General features: G+C 34.6%; 1 protein-coding gene across 1 annotated transcript; it reads left to right on the top strand.

Annotated features, from left to right (window-relative positions):
* The first annotated feature begins 3430 nt into the window (after window positions 1-3430).
* LOC127786841 (ABC transporter B family member 2-like) lies at window positions 3431-20987 on the top strand. The gene is made up of 11 exons (XM_052314534.1): window positions 3431-3770; window positions 3902-3956; window positions 4052-4227; window positions 6190-6390; window positions 6911-7170; window positions 7345-7885; window positions 8148-8515; window positions 18771-19180; window positions 19295-19536; window positions 19620-20280; window positions 20357-20987. The coding sequence occupies exons 1-11, from the start codon at window positions 3507-3509 to the stop codon at window positions 20899-20901; spliced, it is 3723 nt and encodes a 1240-aa protein (XP_052170494.1). The 5' UTR covers window positions 3431-3506; the 3' UTR covers window positions 20902-20987.
* Window positions 20988-21035: the final 48 nt, after the last annotated feature.

The following is a 21035-nucleotide window of genomic DNA, read 5'->3' as shown; positions in this document are numbered from 1 at the left end:
TTAAATGTAGTAATTGATTGCTAGGAGAAATATGTAAAGTCATGGATATATAATTAATTTTAAAAATTTGATTATTATCATTTATATAATTAATTAATTATTTAAATTATCTTTATTTTATGTAGTTTAATTAATTTAAATTTATTTTTTGTAATTTTAAATGTCATAATTTTATTTTTCAACTTAATTGATTATTGTCATTTATTTAATTCTCCTTTTTCCGATTGATCTTCTCTGAAGATGTGTTATATGTTGAACTTGGGGAAATTAAATACAAATTAAATTTGTGTTTTGAAAATTATGTTAAGTAAGATTCGGATTGTGTGGCAAAGCGTGGGAAAAAAAGGGAAACTTAATGTTGACATGTGATTTGATAAATTGAGAGAAATAAGAGAATTTGAAGGAAAAAAAAAATAATAAAATAAAACAAATATCTCTCTCTCTTCTTCCTCTTCATTCCCGTTCAACACTTCCATTTCCTCTCTTCTCCTTTCTCAATTCTTCTTCTTTACTTTTATTTAGTAAATTTTAACCATATTTTTTATTCAGTTTGGTCTTCTGGTGTAACATAGTACCACTTATTCTATCAAGTGAGTGATATAGATGCAACTAGAAAAAATTAGGCCTTGAGGGTTCGTTTGGTATGCACGTATGAGACAAATACACGTGAAAATTAAAAAGAAAAAAAAAAACGTCTACCCTTGAATGCATATTTTAAAATAAAGAGATTGATTATCGTTTATTCTTTTTTCCTGTTATCATGTAATTTTTATATTTTTTTTACGCATTGCTTATTGTGTTACATGTTAATTTAGGTTTATTTTTTACATAGTTTCGGAATAGAGTTATGTGTTTTTTATTGTTCGTCTACCCTTGAATGTATATAAGAAAATTTTTCAAAATTTGTAATTCTTTTGTTGTATTTTCATGATTGTAACACGATTATTTTGTTTATGTTTTACTTCTTTATTATGATTTTCATTTATTGTAACTACTAAATTATACAAGTTTCGCTTTAATGATTTTTTTTTTTTTTTTTACGATATCCATGCATCGCATCGGTAATCCACTAGTTTACATAATACTTAAAAATCAATTCAAATTGTAATTTGTTTGTAGTTTGGATAAATCAAAACGACATCATTTTGATCCTTTCCTTCTCCCCTAACGCCACCCTCAATGACTCAATGAGGAATCCTTTTCCTTCCTTCTCCAAAAACTTGAATATCTAATAGCGGGACGACTTAGGCTGATCATTGACACGATGGGAAAGAGTGACGGTGAGGTGAACGCTAAAGTCAAATCTAACGGTGACACAACATTGGTGCGACCTTTTGCCTTCCTAGTCACTAACATGACCCTTTGCCTCCATATTGCTCATTCCTATCGTATCGCTTGTGAGTCTCGATCACTTTACTCTTAAATCTACTTCCAGCTTGTGTTTGCCTCGTTGTCACTCGTTCCCATCGAGTCACCAATGAGCCCCGTCGTTTGATATTCGACAATTTCTAAAGAAAAGAAAAGGGAAAAGGAGAAGAAAAGAGAAGAGAAGAGAAGAGGAGAAGGAAACAATCAAAGCGATAATGTTGATTAGTCTGGACTACAAAACGAATTACAGTCTAAACTGATTTTAGATATTTTGTTATATTAATTTATATATATGAAGACTGATATATCTATATATATTGTTGTTGCAGAAGAAATAATTGAGGGGTGGCTTATCCTCAATTAAATAATCAATATAAGATGTACAAAAAATTGCATAAAGACAAAAATGTCAAGGGACATGTATGGGTTGCTTTCTTTGTGATGTGCCATGTAGAACCATCAAAATGAATATTTGTAGGACATTTTATTGATCAAATGTCGGGTGGATTGTACTAAGATGATTTTCAGTGATGAAAAGCATCGCCATCGCGTGTGTGTACATTTAAGATTTTAGTTTTAATCCAAATAATTGTTATTTAATCTCATTTCAATCTAAATGAAAGTTTGATAAAAAGAAAAAGATTTCCACATATATATATCTCTCTCCAAATTTAAAGGTGGGATAGTTGAGACTATGAAAATCATATATAATTGAAGTTTCGAATTCACTATTGTTTGTTACAATATATATCACTAAGCTACAACAATGACAAAAGTTTATAAATTCATGAATTATCTTTCTATATGTATAAAATGACAATTTTGCTTTTGTTATGTATCCTTACATCCAAACTATTAATTGCATGAAAATCTTCTCACAACTCATCCTTAGATCTCATCGTTTTAACTTTTGGGCTCTGTAAGTATAACTCAAAGCTCCAAAGGAAGTCGACTTAATTACCGCTATGTTGAGATCGAAAGAGAACAACCCAATGCAGTGCAAAAGTATTCCATAAGGAAGGAAAGGTGGACATTGGGACCTGCTCTGCTCAGGCCAAGCAAGCCAAGTAAACCTAATAATTAATTAATTGTTATAGTTGAAATTAAAACCATTAACTGGACGTGAAGTTTGGTGAGAACATAAATGCAGTGGGACACTGTGAAAATGGTTGAAACTTATGATTGGCTTAATTGAATGGAAAGAGCGTTGAGTACATCTAGCCACCAAAAAAAGAAAAAATTAAAAAAGAGTAAGCATTGACTACTCTTTTGTCTTTCAATAAAAAAATAAAAGATCGAGGATATGCTTTCGCTAAAATTACTTAAAAAAAGTATCCTTAATATATGTATATGACAATGCTGTTAACCAATAGAAGTTATTAGGCAGGGTTGGGGATGGAAATTGGATCATTTTTCAATCAATAAAATAAATATTCCATACCAACTCACTTCAACAATCAATAATCAATAAAATTAAAACACACTTAACACACCACACCTTTCTCTTGTGAAGTATCAAAGTGGAAGCACAAGTTCTTTCAAAACCCTTTCTTCACAGCAATTCTTGGTGCATGTCTGTCTGCACACATGCCACAACAATCTTCTTGTTATGCCCAATAGCCATTTTCTTCAACACCGAGGCCTACATATATATATATGATTTACTTAAATTTAAAAAAATGTGAGATCTTAAATTTAAAATTTTTTAAAAGTACTATATAGATATTATACCATGATCTACTTAGAGGTGTGAGTTGAGATAAAGTCCGCATCTCTTGAGAATTAATTATTGGGGCGAAGTCTAGAATATTCCAAGCTAATAAAAAAATAAAAGATTTTGCACAAATCGGATCTATCTATTAGTTACTTCTTGAAAATTATTCTTAAACAACCTTCCCCTAAAATATACACATAAAATAATTAACTAATAATATTAGTGAGGTGACTGATGAATTTGAAATTAATCTTGAGTTTGAGCAGATGCAAATATATGCTTAGTTAGTTGGTCGTTGAATCATTACTTCACCTGTCTACTCGAGATATATATACGAGCATTCCTAACTCACAGCTGTTCAACCCTTCAGAACCCCTTCCAGCGTTCACACACGGCCCCCTCCGCCTCTCGTTTTCCGGCCAAAATGAGCCTCCAATATCCCCCCGGGAACGCCGAAAATGATCCGAAGACCAAGGAAGGGGGCAGCAAGAAGCCCAAAAACGTCCCCTTCATGAAGCTCTTTGCATTTGCCGACACCTACGATTATTTTCTCATGTTTCTGGGATCCGTCGGCGCTTGTATTCACGGCGCTTCGGTGCCGGTGTTCTTCATTTTCTTCGGCAAGCTAATAAACGTCATTGGCATGGCTTATCTCTTTCCTGGACAAGCTGCTCACAGAGTCTCCAAGGTGTGTATATAAATATATATATATATATGCAAATTTCAATTGTAATTAGTCTAGTTATAATGTTCATCCCTATTGCTAGAATCGCCGGTATCTTGTTATAATTGCTCTTTGTACCACTTCTTGTGTTGCAGTACTCGTTGGATTTCGTATATCTCAGTGTGGCTATATTATTTTCATCATGGACAGGTATATACATACATGAACATACTATTTCATTTCTTGCTACTTTTGTTAATAATTTAACAAAGTTGGTTGATATATATATATATATATATATGTAGAGGTGGGTTGCTGGATGCACACCGGCGAACGACAAGCTGCAAAGATGAGGATGGCATACCTGAAGTCCATGTTAAATCAGGACATCAGCCTTTTCGACACCGAAGCTTCCACCGGAGAGGTGATCGCTGCAATTACCGGTGACATTATCGTGGTTCAAGATGCCATTTCAGAGAAGGTACCATTAATCTTGCTTCTAAATTCTTTTGTTTGTGGTTTGTGTGGATAATTCAAATCTGACAAATATCTTTTCTGTGAGTGATTTGGATGGGGAGTTGTAAGTGGGTTCAGGCAGCATTTAAGGTTGAGTTTGAGAAGTAAAGGAAGGCTATAAATATTTCTGGGCTGTCTTTGGTTGGACAGTTGGAATTTTAATGAGTTGGTTCCGCTGCTCATTAACTCATCTCATTTGGTGGATGAATTATGCCCATTGAAATTGGACTACTCGTTTTTGTTTCCTTCACAGAGAGTTGAAATCTCATAAAACTTTCTTCATCTATATACCATTCGATCGAGACACTTTCAGCTCTTCTATATTTTTATTTTTGAGCCAAAAATCTCCTTTGACATGATTTTATTTTTTGATCGAACAAAAATAGATTTACCTATGAAAAATAAAATAATCATAATTTCCTAATAAATTTTGAACAATTACATACAGTTCTATTATTTCAAATCAATTAAAAATAAAAATACGAAACTTTTATCATTAAGTGGAGAAAAGTGGCTGCCAATTGATGATTTGAGAAGAAAAATTTAAGAATAAAACTTCTATTATTTTGCTTTTGTTCTTTTTATATAAACAATTTCTTAGAGCTCGTTTAGTCAATTTTTTGTCTTTAATTTTATAATTTTAAAAATAAAAATAAGAAATAGTATTATTTAATTGCTTGTTTTCGCTTTCAAAAATTTTAGAAAAGATTTTAAGAAAATAATGAAAATAATAAATGAATATTTTTAAATATTATGATTGCTTAAAACACATGCAATCCGTCACTCTAAAAGTAGTTTATAGCAATTTTTGACCATTGTGGTTGCTAAGTAAAGTAGTTTCCAACTTTTAAAATTAGAAGGACAAATATAGTGTTAGAAAATTGAATTCAAAATTGTATTTACTAAGGAAAAGAACAAAAAAAATTCAAAGAATATTGTATATTTAAAATTTAATTAAAAATCGTACTTACTGTGAAAAAAAACAAGACAAATCAATTAGAACTTCATTTATTTGGATATTACTTTGCTTCTACCATTTAAAAAGAAATTGAAGATTAATGTGCTTTTATAATTTAAAAATCAATCGGATTTCCCTCGATTGATTGAGTTTTATACTTTTTAAATATAAATTGCACATTTTCTTGGGTTTATGATTGATTATGGTTATTGATTTTTTTTTCCCTCTCAAATCATCAATTAACACCAGTTTTCTTTACTTAAGGGTAATTTAGTATTTTTATTTTTAATTGATTTAATAATATAATTTTATGTAATTATTTAATATTAATTAAGGTACTGTGATTATTTTTTTTGGGTATGAAATTCTAGTTTCTTTTGCAAAAAATAATGTCAAAAGAGATTATCGTTTAAAAACATTATAAGAGAGATAAATATATCAAATTATAAATTTTGGGATGGTTAAATGAATTTTAGCATTAATATTTCCTCGAATCCCTTGCAAAATCATATGAGAAAGATAACTTATTTGATTATAACACTATGCTATCCATAACTACTGCTCAGGAATTATTATTATTATTTTTAACTTCTCTGATCCAAAGGGTCTTTTTTCTTTACAAGAGAATAGAAACACAATTGAAAAGGTCTCTCTCTCTCTCTCTCTCTTCTGGAATGATTTCCTTAGGATTCGGCTAAAAATAAAACCATTGTCACGCTCAAAATGTTTCAAAATTAAGCTTTCATGATTCAACACATATCACACTATTTAAACACATATTCTCTGAATTTTAAGAAACCCAACTCTGAATGGGTGACAGAAATCCAAATACGTTTACTAGGATTATATATATTCGGAAAGTAAAATGATATTGAAAGAGCGGGGGGGGGGGGGGGGGGGGGGGGTTGAATGAAATTATTGATGAATAGAAATGAATAACGTGGGTGGTGATGGGGCATGCATATGCAGGTGGGGAACTTCATGCACTACGTCAGCAGGTTCATAGCAGGCTTCGCTATTGGGTTCGTTAGGGTTTGGCAGATCAGTCTGGTCACCCTCTCTATTGTGCCCTTAATTGCCGTAGCCGGCGGCGTCTACGCCTATGTCGCCACTGGTCTCATTGTCAGAGTCCGCAAATCTTATGTCATGGCTGGTGAAATTGCCCAAGAGGTCTCTCTCTCTCTCTCTCTCTCTCTCTCTCTCTCCCCCTCCCCTATTTATATTCTTATGAATTGGTGGTACCACTAGTATCTCGAGTTCAATCCCACTTGGTTCTAATGGGTATAGTTTTATTTACCGAACAAATTACAAGAGATATACTAGTGAGACGTATAATAAACGGAAAAACGAACTTTTCTGGATGTCCTCATGTAATGTGGCAGAAAGGTTGATTGAATTTGTATGACTATTAAGCAAGGAAACGAGATGTAGGTTACTGCTATCTAAAATTAATTGAAGGGAAAAAAATAAATATTGGCAGAAATTTTGTAAAAAATTATGTGTGAATATCAGCTTTGCAGTTATATATATTATAGTTGGTGTTTTCCTTCTCAATACAATTAATATTTACATAGAAATTGTGTTCCTATTATCATTGCCCAAATTAATTGTAGTGCGTCCATGCGCATATATATATATATATATTTTTAATTTTCTGTCTCTTTTCTCTCTGAATTTGTGGAATTCCCAGGTGATTGGGAATGTAAGAACTGTTCAAGCATTTGCAGGAGAGGAAAGGGCAGTGAGGTCATACAGAGCAGCCCTCTTGAACACTTACAAGTATGGCAGGAAAGCAGGTCTAGCCAAAGGTCTTGGACTGGGCACCTTGCACTGTGTTCTTTTCCTTTCGTGGTCTTTGCTTGTTTGGTTCACCAGCATCGTTGTCCACAAGCACATTGCCAATGGAGGAGAATCCTTCACTACCATGCTCAATGTTGTCATAGCTGGCCTGTAAGTCTTTCTACTATCTAGCATGGATACTCCCTCCTAGGACGTCTTTCTAAGACTGCTCGCATGTCCAAACGCTCTATAACCTTATTACAAAGAAAATAAAGCGCAAGTAGCATTTTACATTATTCTCGTGTAGAATATTAATAAAATAAGCTCCTACGTACTGTTTCTCAGGTCACTTGGACAGGCTGCACCAGACATCTCTGCATTTGTCCGTGCAAAGGCGGCAGCTTATCCCATATTTGAGATGATAGAGAGAAACACCATAAGCAAAACCAGCTCGACAACTGGCAGGAAACTGGAAAAACTCGAAGGCCATATCCAATTCATGAATGTGCGTTTTAGCTATCCATCGCGTCCTGATGTTACAGTATTCGATCATCTGTGTCTCGACATACCTTCTGGAAAGATTGTAGCCCTTGTGGGAGGAAGCGGCTCTGGAAAGAGCACAGTTATATCCTTGATTGAGCGCTTCTATGAACCGCTATCTGGTCAAATACTAATAGATGGAGCTGATGCTCGGGAGCTTGACCTCAAGTGGCTGAGACAACAGATTGGGTTGGTTAGTCAAGAGCCTGCACTGTTTGCTACAACCATCCGAGAAAACATACTCTATGGGAAAGACGATGCCACTGTCGAAGAGATTACGCGCGCTGCAAAACTTTCAGAGGCGATCACTTTCATCAACTGCCTTCCTGATAGATTTGAAACCCAGGTTCAAGAAACTAGCTATTAGATATCTGTTTGATCATGAACAAATGCAACTTGAACAAAAACTAACTTGTAATACCTTTATCTTCAAATATTTTGCCGACTGGATTTTCATGAAAATATAGATGATGCAACTCATCGGTTACACATGCATCTTCAACATCACTCGAGGAAAACTAAGAACACTGCACCAAACACAAATATCCACTTGTGAAATCTGGAAATTTAAAACGCAAAGCTAGAAAGTAATAGTGGAAGTTGTGCAGGTGGGTGAAAGGGGAATACAGCTATCTGGTGGACAGAAGCAGAGAATTGCAATATCACGGGCAATAGTTAAGAATCCTTCGATTCTTCTGCTGGATGAAGCTACAAGTGCACTTGATGCAGAGTCCGAGAAGAGTGTGCAGGAGGCACTTGATCGCGTGATGGTGGGAAGAACAACTGTGGTTGTGGCGCATCGCCTTTCTACCATTAGAAATGCAGATGTAATAGCTGTTGTCCAAAATGGGAAGATAGTTGAAACCGGGAGTCATGATGAGCTCATCACAAGGCCAAATAGCACCTATGCATCGCTTGTTCAACTCCAAGAAACAGCTTCATTGCATCTTGGACCTACCGCGGGACGGCAACTCAGGTATATATGTTATTATGTAGCTGTCGTATGCCATAGAAATGGATAAATGTTTTCCTTTCTGTGCTTCATATTGTTGGGGTGTTATGATTTTAGATGAAAAACAAATCACAGACAAACCATCAACTACACAATGGAACACAAAAATTTAATGTGAAAAACTAAAATTAAGAAAAATTACAAGTAAAAAGAATAAAATATCACTAAAATGATATTAGTTACAACAAAAGTGATATGCCATGGTAATTGTAAGGCATTTGACACCTATTTATAAATCTAAACTCATCTATAGATGTATATTAAAAATTATATCATGATAAAAAATTGAGCCAAGAGAATATTTCTCCAGTTGAGATAATTCTCAATCAAAATTGAATTTAAAATTTTAATCACAATTAAATTCAAAATTTTAATCACGATCAAATTAAAAATCTCAATCACAAATGCGTTTGGATTTTGAGTCACAATAATCACAAATCTCTATCTTAACACAAAATTCAAATATGAAATTATCTAGAATTTTTTCTTCCAACAAAATCATGGAGAAATAATCTCCATGATTAATACTAACCAAATCCACACAATACTTGAAGTTTGTAATAGACAAGTACTTGGTCAGCACACCTACAAATTATCATGGGTGCTAATTTTTCTCATAGTAACTTCATCAAGAGTAATAATATATTGAATAAAATAATATCTCACATCAATGTGTTTTGTTTTTTTATAAAACATATGATTTTTAATAAGAAAAATAACACTTTTGACTGTCACAGTAAACTGTACTATCTTGAAGATTCTTACTAATTTCATCAATCAACCCTGTCAACCAAATGACTTCTTTAATAGTGTCAGTAATTGCCATATATTCAGCTTCAATAGTAAACAGGACAACAGTGGACTGTAAAATAACATTCCAACTAATAGCACAACCACCAATGGTGAAAACATACCCAATAAGTGATATTCTCTTATTAGAAGCTCCTATAAAATCAGAATAAAAAAACCCTATAACTTTATCTCTAGTGTTTTTGAACTGCAAATAAGCACCAGCGGTACCACGCAAATATCAAAGAATCTATTGAACTGTGTTCCAATGTTCTTTACCAAGATTAGTCATGTATCTATTAACCACGCTCACTATATAAGCTAGATTAGGGTGTGTACAAACTATAGTATACATGAGAATCCATTGCACTAAAATATGGAATTCTCGACATTTTGTCAATTTGAGCATCTGATTGAGGAGACAAACTAGAAAAAAGCTTAAAATGTACAACCAATGGAGTACTTATAGGTTTAGTCTTTTGAGTATTTAATTTAATCAGAACTTTCTCAATGTATCATTTTTGACTTAGATACAATATACCTTCCCCTCTGTCTCTTGAAATTTGTATTCCAAGCATCTTCTTTGCTGCTTCCAAATTTTTCATTTCAAATTCTTTATTGAGCTGAGTTTTCAATCTCCTTATTTCATATTTATCCTTCAACACTACTAGTATATCATCAACATATAGAAGCAGATATATAAAGGACTTATTTCTTGTTCCTTTTAAAATAAACACAACTGTCATAATTGCATTTATTAAAATTGTGCTTAATCATAAATGAGTCAAACCTTTTGTACCATTGGTGAGAAGATTATTTTAGACCATATATAGACTTTTTTAACAAACACACATAGTTTTTTTTACTTGGAATTTCAAACCCATCTAATTACTGCATATAAATATCCTCGTCAAGTTCCCCATGTAAGAAAGATGTCTTAACATCCAACTGTTCAAGTTCAAGATCTTAAATAGTTATAATACCAAGTAATGCTCGGATTGAGCTGTATTTCACAAATAGGCAAAATTCATTTGTGAAGTCCACACTTGGAATCTAGTTGTACTCTTTCGCTACAAGTTTGGCTTTGTACCTTGATTTTTCAACTCCTGATGTATCTTCTTTTTTCTTAAATATCCATTTGCATTGAATTGCTTTCTTATCCTTCGGTAGTTTCATTAATTTTCAAGTATCATTTTTGTGTAAGGATTTCATCTCTTTTTGCATTGTTGCAATCTAACTCCTAGACTTAGCACGATTAACTGCTTTAAAACAAGTGGAAGACTCTTCACTGAAGTCAATATCTTCAACTACACTCAAAGCATAGGAAACAAGATTTATTTTAGCATACATTTGAAGAGGTCTGATATTTCTTCTGGATCTATTCTTAGCAATACAATATTCTGATGGACCGACACATTCTTTCTAGCTTAACTCAGGGCTTGACTTAATCTGAGACGACGATTTAGATGCATGATTCTTATCAATTTTAACCTCTAGTTGAATGTTAGAACTTTGGCAACTTATAGGGTTAGTTTCTTTTACAAATAAACCACGAAGTATAACAATTTCATCAAAAATAACATATTTACTAACAACTTTAGATGCTTCTAAATCTCATAACTTATAAGCCTTAATACCAAATTTATAACCAAGGAAGAGACATCGTTATTAGTTCTAGTTTTCCATCATCAACATGAACAAATGCAAGAAATCCAAAAATTTTCAAATTAGAATAATTTGTATGAGTACCAGACTAACCTCTGTTGGGATTACATAGATCTCATCATATGCGTAGTAGAATTAAAATTAAGTTTGCATGTATGCCGTTTTTCAGAAATTGTGATTTAGGAATTGAAAGCAAAAATGAAAGGTTACCTTTTTGATGAAATCCGATTTCACCGTTAGATTTCCCTCCATATAATCCTCCAAGTGTAAGATGCTGAGTTGGTCCACCCGAAACCACTTCTATCCAAAAATATCAAGAGAAATGGAAATGGAAGAAATTTTTCTCAAAATTTCTAACTCACTTCCTTGGATTCACACACAATTCCTTAAAACTCTCTCAACACTCAAAATGTTTCAAGTAGATTAAATGAAGAGTCAAGAGAGCTTTTATATAGAGTTTCATTAACCCTACTCATTAAATGGGTTGGGCTTCTCAAGCTCATTCCATTTAATGCTATTGGGCCAAACCCAATCTAATGGTATTTATTTGAATCCAATAGTACCATTGGACCAAGCCCAATGTGTTAGCAAAATGCCCAATCCAATTAAATGATTAAATAATTATATTCATAATATAATTATTTAATTATTTTTATTTATCTAATAAATAAATACACTATAATTAGTAATTATGAAATTGCTAATTTATTTATCTTCTCTTTGAAAGTGATTTCTTTTGGGTGGAACTTTTTGGGTTCACAAATAAATTAGTAATGAAAATAATCAATGATTAATTCTTATAAATCATGAGTAACATCTAGCAATATATCATTATTACCCAATTTATTGTGAAACGGATATTATGAACATTTTACTACGTTACCATGCAATACAGTCATTCTATCATCCTATATCCCGACAAGATATGAGATCATAGTCAGCATGTCGAATCTCTTAATCTCGTCATATGACCAAATCCAAAATCAATCTTGACTAATTATGACACAATCCTTATGGAATAAATTCCATCGTAATATTACCTTAGCCAAGGATTTATTGTCAAGTGATTACTGGATCGCATAGGATATTTTCTCATAAATCTCGAGGTGATAGATTCCATATCTGATACACATATACCTGATGTATCACTGAATCAGACACATAGAGACGTATAATTATTCTTGATTAGAACAACCACATAATATCGTTGATATCCTAATCCACCAATACATAGATATCCATGTCATCTCATGTCTAAGGACTAGTTGCATAATCACAACTAACATTGAATCATTGACCTGTGAGAAATAACCCATATGATTTAATGTTAACAGTCTCATTCAGTGAACTCGTTCTTGTAATAAGCACCTACTCATCTTTCTTCTATATCTCATACATAATGGCACGAGACTCACCAACCTTATGTTTCAGTATCTCATACTGAATAAGGAAGAAGATGATGTCCTGGTCTTTATGAGTTGCTATTATTCAGATTAGGAATTTTAAGGCTAGGAACTTGTTTATAGTATAACAAATTGTGGATTATCCATAACTCGTATTCTTAACTCTTAAGAATGGTATCCACTCCTTATTATACTAATGGATATATATTTTATAATTTAAACCATATTACAATTTAAATAAAAACATAAACTTGTCATTTAAATAATATTTAAAGAATTACAAGATCGAGTCACTTTGTGTCACTAGAATCGGTCTTCATGGCTCATATCTAACAACCTCTTCTGGAGTTTTCTTATCAATAGCAAATAAAAGAGACCGATTAACTAGAAAACATGTCGTGTTTGCAGGCTCAACCCAAAATGACTTACATAAATTGGAATTAGAGAACATATACTATGCATTTTCCATCAAGCTTCTGTTCATCCACTCGGTTACACCATTTTGTTGTGGTGTACTATTAAATGCCTTAGAATTCATTCTTTTCTGCAGAAATCATTAAATTTATATAAACAAAATTCTAAACCATCATTAGTACAGAGACGCTTAATCTATCTTTCGATTTGTTTCTCAATCATAGTGTTTCACTTTTTGAAAGTAACATAAAACATCAATATTTTATTTCAAAAAGAATACTTAGACTTTCATAAAAAAATCATTGATAAAAGCCAGCATATGTCTGACACCACTTTTAGAGGGTACTCTAGCAGGATCCTAAAGATCATAATGAACATAGTCTAGTATTCCTTTCGTGTTATGAATGCCTTTATTAAATCTGACTCATTTTTGCTTATGAAACACTCAATGCTCACATAATTTCAGTTTTCTAGTACTCTGCCCTTCAAGAAGTCATTTTTTGCTTAATTCATTCATACCTATTTCACTCATATGTCTAAAATATATATACCAAAATTGAGTGATATCAATATTAGATAAAGAAGAAGTAGAAAGATCAGCAGCACCTGTAACAATAGAGCCATGTAGAACATATAATCTACCATACTACTTTTTACCTTTTATCACAACAAGAACACCTTGAGAAATTTGTACCCATTTAAATCAAGAGTACTCAATGAAATAAGATTTCTTTTGAGATCGAGAATATATTTGACACCAGTTAAGATTCTAACAATGCCATTAAACACCTTAATTTTAATTGTTCCAATACCAGTAATTTTACGAGAAGAATTATTTTCCATCAACACATCACCAGAAGTAAATTTTATATGTCGAAAACCAATCCCTATTGAGAGACATATGAAACGTGCATGCTGTGTCAAGGATCTAATCTTTATTAGGCTTGTGAATTTCATTAGTTACTACCATAAGTTCCCCATTATTACTGTTATCTTTAATAATTAATGCTCACAGAACTTCAGTTTCTAGTACTTTGCCCTTCAAGAAGTCTTTTTTTGCTCAATTCATCCATGCCTATTTTACTCATATGTCTAAGACGTATATGCCACAATTGCGTGAAAGATCAGCATCACCTATAATAGTAGAGCCCTGTAGAACATATAATCTATCACACTACTTTTTACCTTTTATCACAATAAGAGCACCTTGAGAAATTTGTACCCATTTAAATCAATAGTGCTCAATGAAATAAGATTTCTTTTGAAATTGAGAATATGTTTGATATCAGTTAAAGTTCTAACAATGCCATTAAACACCTTAATTTTAACTGTTCCAATGCTAATACTTTTACAAGAAGAATTATTACCCATCAACATATCACCAGAAGTCAATTTTATATGTCAAAAACCAATCTCTATTAGGAGACATATGAAACGTACATGTTGTGTTAAGGATCCAATCTTTATTATGCTTGTGAATTTCATTAGTTACTACCATAAGTTCCCCATTATTGTTGTTATCTTTAACAACATTGGTTTCACTTAAAGTTTATGATTGTTTTACTTTCTGGTCAGATTCTTATCTCTTAAGTTTGTTTTGCAGTTTATAATACACTTTTTACATGTGCATTTATTCTTACAATAATTACATATTTTTTATTTGTTTCTAAACTTAGATTTACTTTTCCCTTTACCACCAAAATTTCTATTATGTGTTCTCCCTTTAAACAATAGACCCTCTTCCTTATTTTTAGAATTTCTCAATAATCGTTTATCAATTTTCTCTTTTGATAACAAAACACCATAAACTTCATTTAGGGTGAGAGTGTTACAACTATAAAATATGATTTCTCTAAAATTGAATACAAGGTCGATAGAGAACATAACAAAATTAAACCCAAATCCTTATCATCATATTTAACCTCCATGCTTTCTAAATAAAAAAACAATTTCTTCAAAGTTGTTAAATGGCTTTTAATAAACATATCTTTTTCCATTCAATGAGAATATAGTCGTTGCTTTAGATGCAACTTACTAGTCAAAATTTTCATCATACACAGCTATTTCAGTTTCAACCATAGAGTGACAACAATTTTTTCTTTCAAAATATTATGTAAAATTTGATTCGATAAATGTAAATGTATTTGAGATAAGGCGTTATGATCCTTATATTATTTTTCTTCAATACTCCATGATTGTGGCATTTTTTCAAAGCCCAAAAATGTATCATCTAAATCTATCTATGCTAAAAATTACTCCATTAATGGTCTAATGGGTTAGCTCTAGGCTAATCACATTTAAAGTGGGTCAAACTTGGCGAGTCAAGTTGGAACAAGGAGGCGGAAGTTGCAAGGCGAAAGTTGAAACTTCTTTAATGGCGAAAGTTGCAAGGATGCATAAGTCGATGGCGATAAGGAATGAGGCCTACTAGGCAGTCGATGGCCAGGACTAAGTGGCTGGTGAAGTCGATGGCAAGAGATGAGGCCAAGGGCCGATCTGTGATGGAACAAGGAGGCGGTTGTCGATCAATCAAGGAGTAAAGGCAATCAGAAAAGATAACAATGACGACGGTAACGAGGGTCATCGTCAATGAAGGTAGATATAGGAAGCTGAATGGGTCGTTGATTGACCACGATAGCGAGGTTACAACTGTAGTCGAACAAGAAACAGATGCATTCGATAGAGAGGAAAACCCAAATGAATGAGGAGGATTGATGCAGAGGCGACATCAGTTGACGGTTACGGAAGAGGAGACGGTCGAATGACGGCAGCAATGGTGACGACGCTAGCAATAACTACAAACCCTAGCTAAAAATATGATGCAAAACTTGTAGATTCAACATTTGAGATCTACCAAAAGCTGATGGAAAGACAAAATTCCCTCGCTATTCAACCCTCAAGAAAGACAGAATTCCCTCGCACGTAAAAGATGAACACCAGAACAAGAATAAAATAATAGAAACAAGATCACACACTCACAAAGGAACACCGAGATTTATCCTAGTTTGAAACTCCTTAAAAGAGAACCTACGTCCAGATTGTATGGGGTTTTCTTTCACTATCTTGAATAAGAAAACAATTACACCTGTACCGCAATCACATCTCTATGAATTGAGCTATCCTCACAGAGATTACAAAGTATTTTGACTTTCCTCTCTACCAATACAAAATCACTTGAGATACAAAATGAAAGATATCATGAGAAAAAAACTCCCTCAACCCTCTATTTATAAACCATAGGGGCAAAAATTACAATATAACTTCCTAACTAACCCAACTCATAGTTACCGTTACATTAACAGCTTTTAAGACAACCCTTTTAAAGCTCATTTCTTGACCTCTTTCTCATATCCGAATCTTAAGTCTACTCTCTAGGAAAAACTTTAACAGAAACCTTCTTCTTCACTTTGTTAATCTCGTCACCCTTGGGTTCCTTGCACATGGTTGCCATCCAAGTAGCAAATATTATTCCTATCTCTTTTTCCATGAAGAATCAAGCTGTTACCTTTATATACTTTGCACCATTTTCCAACTCCAACATACTTGTAATCATGCAATGTCAACTCACACAATGAAACAATATTGACACTCCTCGTAGGTATGTGCCACACGCTGTAGAATGTCATGACTTTATCATTGTGGAGTTTTAGGCACGCTGTAGAATGTCATGACTTTATCATTGTGGAGTTTTAGGCAAACACTTGCCATGCCCTCAATCTTCAACTTTTGATTGTTTCACATTAATAGAGCCAAAATCTTCATTGGTGTGTAAAGTCTCAAATAAACATTGTTCATTACATAATTGTATAGAAGTAGTAGAATCCAATACCCATCTTGAATTATTCTCAATAGAATCATTAACAACATCATTAGTGTTAGCATTTTTTTGCTAAATAGAAGTCTCCATCTTCACTAATGATTACATTATTCTCATCTTCATCCTCAGTCTTTGCATTGCCCTTCACCTTCTCTTGTAACAATTTCAAACTCTTGAAGTCTTCCTTTAATTTCTAATAATGGTCTGGAATATGGCCTAAATGGTTACAACAGTAGCACTCTACATTGCTCATATCTCTTTTAGTGTCTCTCAGTTGAGATTTTAATCTTCCTCTTAAGCCAACCTTTGATTGAGTCCTCCCTCTCCCAGAACTCTCTGGAGCTAATGCATGATCTTCTATAAACAAACGATCACACCTTATCATCATTTTTCATTCTCCTTTAAGATGGCAGTTACCTCACCCAGCTTCAAAGTAGTTCTACCCACCATCAACATCTATATCAAGGAATTGTAATTTGTATGAAGTGGGCAGTAAGGATAATAAGGGTAGTGCTTTCTTCATCCTTCAACATCTCACCTACATTCAACAATTAACAAACTAGCTGGTTGAACAAATTCATGTGCCATCATGGAGATTACCTCCTTGATCCATCTCTAAAGAATACAATTCCTCCTTGGTCAAAGACTTTGATGCATAGATACTCTCGAGCTTGTACCATAATGCATTTAGTGTGGTATTCAACACACTATACTTAATCTTAGGATTAAGACCCAAACCAATTGTATTCGCAGCCTTCTTCTATATCATTGTCCAATTAGACTCCTTCATTTCTTTCAGTCTGTCATCCTCTAAAGCAACATCATAACCTGGTTGACCTTGTTGAACCAACATATCTTGGATGGTGCTCTACCACAATTTGAAATTTAGCTTCCCATCAGTTAGTGAAATCTCAAATTTTCTTCCCATGGTACTTGAAAACTCCTTCCTTTGTTCAAAACACCACAATAAAAGCTGAATTTGATAAAAAAAAAACATGTCAAAATTAGAAGCAGCACGTCAAAATTTAGGGGAAGGGCTATTTGACATTTTCTGCTAATGTGGCGTTTGATTGATGACATGGCAATTTGACCTCTAACTAGTTGACTTGACTGGTGACTTGTTTGCTGACTAGATGATGATGTGTCTAGGGATGATGTTAGCAGGCTGTCTCCTTCCCCTAGCAATTGAATTTAACGGGTGAGAACATTCCAAATTCAAACGGCAATATCTCACAATTGGACCGTTTGATTAACCTAAAACTTTGCATACTACTAGAATCAAACCTAATGAATTTGAATCTGCTGTCTGATTGGTCTGATCTTACTCCAACGATGGCGAATAGATAGATTTTCCAGAAAACTCCTCTTGGCAATATCTCCTTATCCAATAGTCTGATATGCAAAAAATTTGGTCTACAAATGTTTTTTACCCTAGGGAAATGATTGAGGAACTTCGATCGTTGAAGCAATCGTTCTTCCTATGAAAAAACTGCAACACATTCTCCAAATCACAAACTCAAATTTGATACCACTTGTTGGGAAAACAGAAGTGTAATTAATCAATCACACAACAAAAACAAACACAAGATTTTAAGTGGTCCAGCTTCACAACAAGTTTACTTCCATGGTCCTAAACTCTATGGGATGTTTTATTAGATTCATCAAGAATTACAAGTTTTGATGGACGAACTTAACAAAACCCTCCCTTTCACACACCACCCTTACACCCGAGTACACCTCTTTGTTACCTAAGTCCCTCTCTAGAATGATGTGTCTCTCTCTCAAAGATGATAAAATAAATTAAGTAGTATAAAACCTATTTATAAGAGGAAGCCACCTCCCTATTTTCTATTCCTACTCTCTGTGATTCTATTAATTCCTTTTTCATTTGGAATTTGAGGAGCCCCACAACACATATTCATGTCTATAAAGCCATATGTTGTCCAAAATCCTCTGGCCCCTCTGTTAAATGCATCTGATGAAATTACTTAGCAAAAACACCAACATTAATCCCAGAGTTGTAATGGATGTCCATCCAAATATAATATTTATGATATTCCTCCATCAGAAATAGATCAGTGTGTCTTTTCTTGCAAAATGCCTAATATGTACCCCTTTTTGGTTCTTGTAGCTTTAAGTATTCTCGTGAATTGTCCCGCACAGCAAGCCACAGTGCAAGTTTTCATTCTGATAAAGTATCCGTTGGTCGAATTGGAGCTGACGGGGCCGAGACTGCTAAGCCATACGTATCTAGCCGAAGATTGTATTCCATGGTCAGGCCTGACTGGATCTATGGGGTTTCTGGAACAATTTGTGCACTTATCGCCGGTGCCCAGTTTCCTCTTTTTGCTGTTGGTTTTACTCAGGCTCTTGTATCATATTACATGGACTGGGAAACAACGTGTCGCGAAGTCAAGAAGATAGCTTTCCTTTTCTGTTGCGCCTCCGTTATCTGTGTCATTGTTCATGCCGTCACTCATCTCTCTTTTGGAATAATGGGCGAGCGGCTCACTCTTCGCGTACGAGAAATGATGTTTTATGGTAAGTAATGGCAACTAGAACCGTTAATTATGTTCCAGTACCGTTAAGAAGTTAGCCCCTTCTCCAGATTTTCAGAATTTTCTTCCTCATGCTTCCTTCTGTAATCGGTTGCAGCCATTCTGAGAAACGAGATTGGATGGTTTGATGACATGAACAACACGAGCTCCATGCTTGCGTCGCGTCTAGAGTGTGACGCCACTTTGTTGAAAACTATAGTTGTCGATCGCGCTACAATTCTGCTGCAGAATGTCGGTTTGGTTGTTACTTCTTTCATCATCTCCTTCATCTTGAACTGGAGGCTCACACTTGTTGTCATCGCCACATATCCGTTGATCATCAGTGGCCACATTAGTGAGGTTCACTTCTTCTCCAAATATTAAGTTTAGACTATAACTAACATCCAAATTGTTCTATAATTAGCTTCCTTTCCCTGTTTCAGAAAATATTCATGAAAGGCTACGGCGGCGACTTGAGTAAGGCATATCTAAAAGCTAACATGTTAGCCGGTGAGGCTGTGAGTAACATCCGCACGGTGGCTGCATTCTGCTCCGAAGAAAAGGTCCTCAACCTTTATGCCGGAGAGCTAGTTGAGCCCTCCAGGCGTTCATTCACTCGTGGTCAAATTGCTGGCATATTCTATGGAGTGTCTCAGTTCTTCATCTTCTCATCCTATGGTTTGGCTCTATGGTATGGCTCTGTTTTGATGGGGAAGGGGCTTTCTGGCTTTAAATCTGTCATGAAAACATTCATGGTTCTGATCGTGACGGCATTGGCCATGGGCGAGACTTTGGCAATGGCACCGGACCTTCTAAAAGGGAACCAAATGGCGGCATCAGTGTTTGAGGTACTTGACAGGAAAACACAGGTTACGGGCGATGTTGGGGAGGAGCTAACGAGAGTGGAGGGCATAATTGAGTTGACAGATGTTGATTTTAGCTATCCTTCCAGGCCTGATGTTCTAATCTTCAAGGACTTTGATCTAAAAGTGCAGGCAGGCAAGAGCATGGCTCTTGTGGGGCAGAGTGGCTCTGGAAAGAGCTCGGTGCTCTCTCTTATACTGCGATTCTACGACCCAACAGCCGGGAAAGTGATGATTGACGGTGAGGTTTACTGACTTATAGCGATTGAATACAAGTTTGAGAAGTGGTTTTGATTGTTATTAGTCGAATCTTACAGGGAAAGATGTGAAGAAACTGAAGCTAAAATCTCTGAGGAAGCACATTGGCCTAGTCCAACAAGAGCCAGCTCTGTTTGCCACTTCAATCTACGAAAACATACTATATGGGAAAGAAGGAGCTTCAGAAGGGGAAGTGATTGAAGCAGCCAAGCTAGCGAACGCTCATAGCTTCATCAGCGCACTGCCTGAGGGATACTCGACGAAAGTTGGAGAGCGAGGCGTGCAGTTGTCTGGTGGCCAGAAGCAAAGGGTTGCCATAGCCCGGGCTATACTGAAAAACCCGGCAATCCTGCTGCTCGATGAAGCCACCAGCGCGCTGGACGTGGAGTCAGAGCGGGTGGTGCAGCAAGCACTGGACCGGTTGATGAAGAGCCGAACCACGGTGATGGTGGCACACAGGCTTTCCACCATTAAAAATGCAGACCAGATATCGGTTTTGCAGGATGGGAGGATAGTAGAGCGAGGAACTCATTCAACTCTTGTAGAGAACCAGAATGGTGCATACTTTAAATTGATTAACTTACAGCAACAGCAGCAGCAATAGTGACAAAACTAAAACAAAGAAGAGGGAGAGCGGTTGCTATATACAACACTGTTTCTTCTTTATATTTCTAATTGGTTTTCATCAAATTTTTGTTATTTTTCTACACATTTCTGTCGATTGTTTCTTTGAGAATA

This window comes from Diospyros lotus, chromosome 12 (assembly GCF_014633365.1).
Source record: "Diospyros lotus cultivar Yz01 chromosome 12, ASM1463336v1, whole genome shotgun sequence".
NCBI classification, from domain to species: Eukaryota; Viridiplantae; Streptophyta; class Magnoliopsida; order Ericales; family Ebenaceae; genus Diospyros; species Diospyros lotus.
The sequence above is the reverse complement of the archived record's forward strand: the minus strand, read 5'-3'. Positions and strand labels throughout refer to the sequence as shown.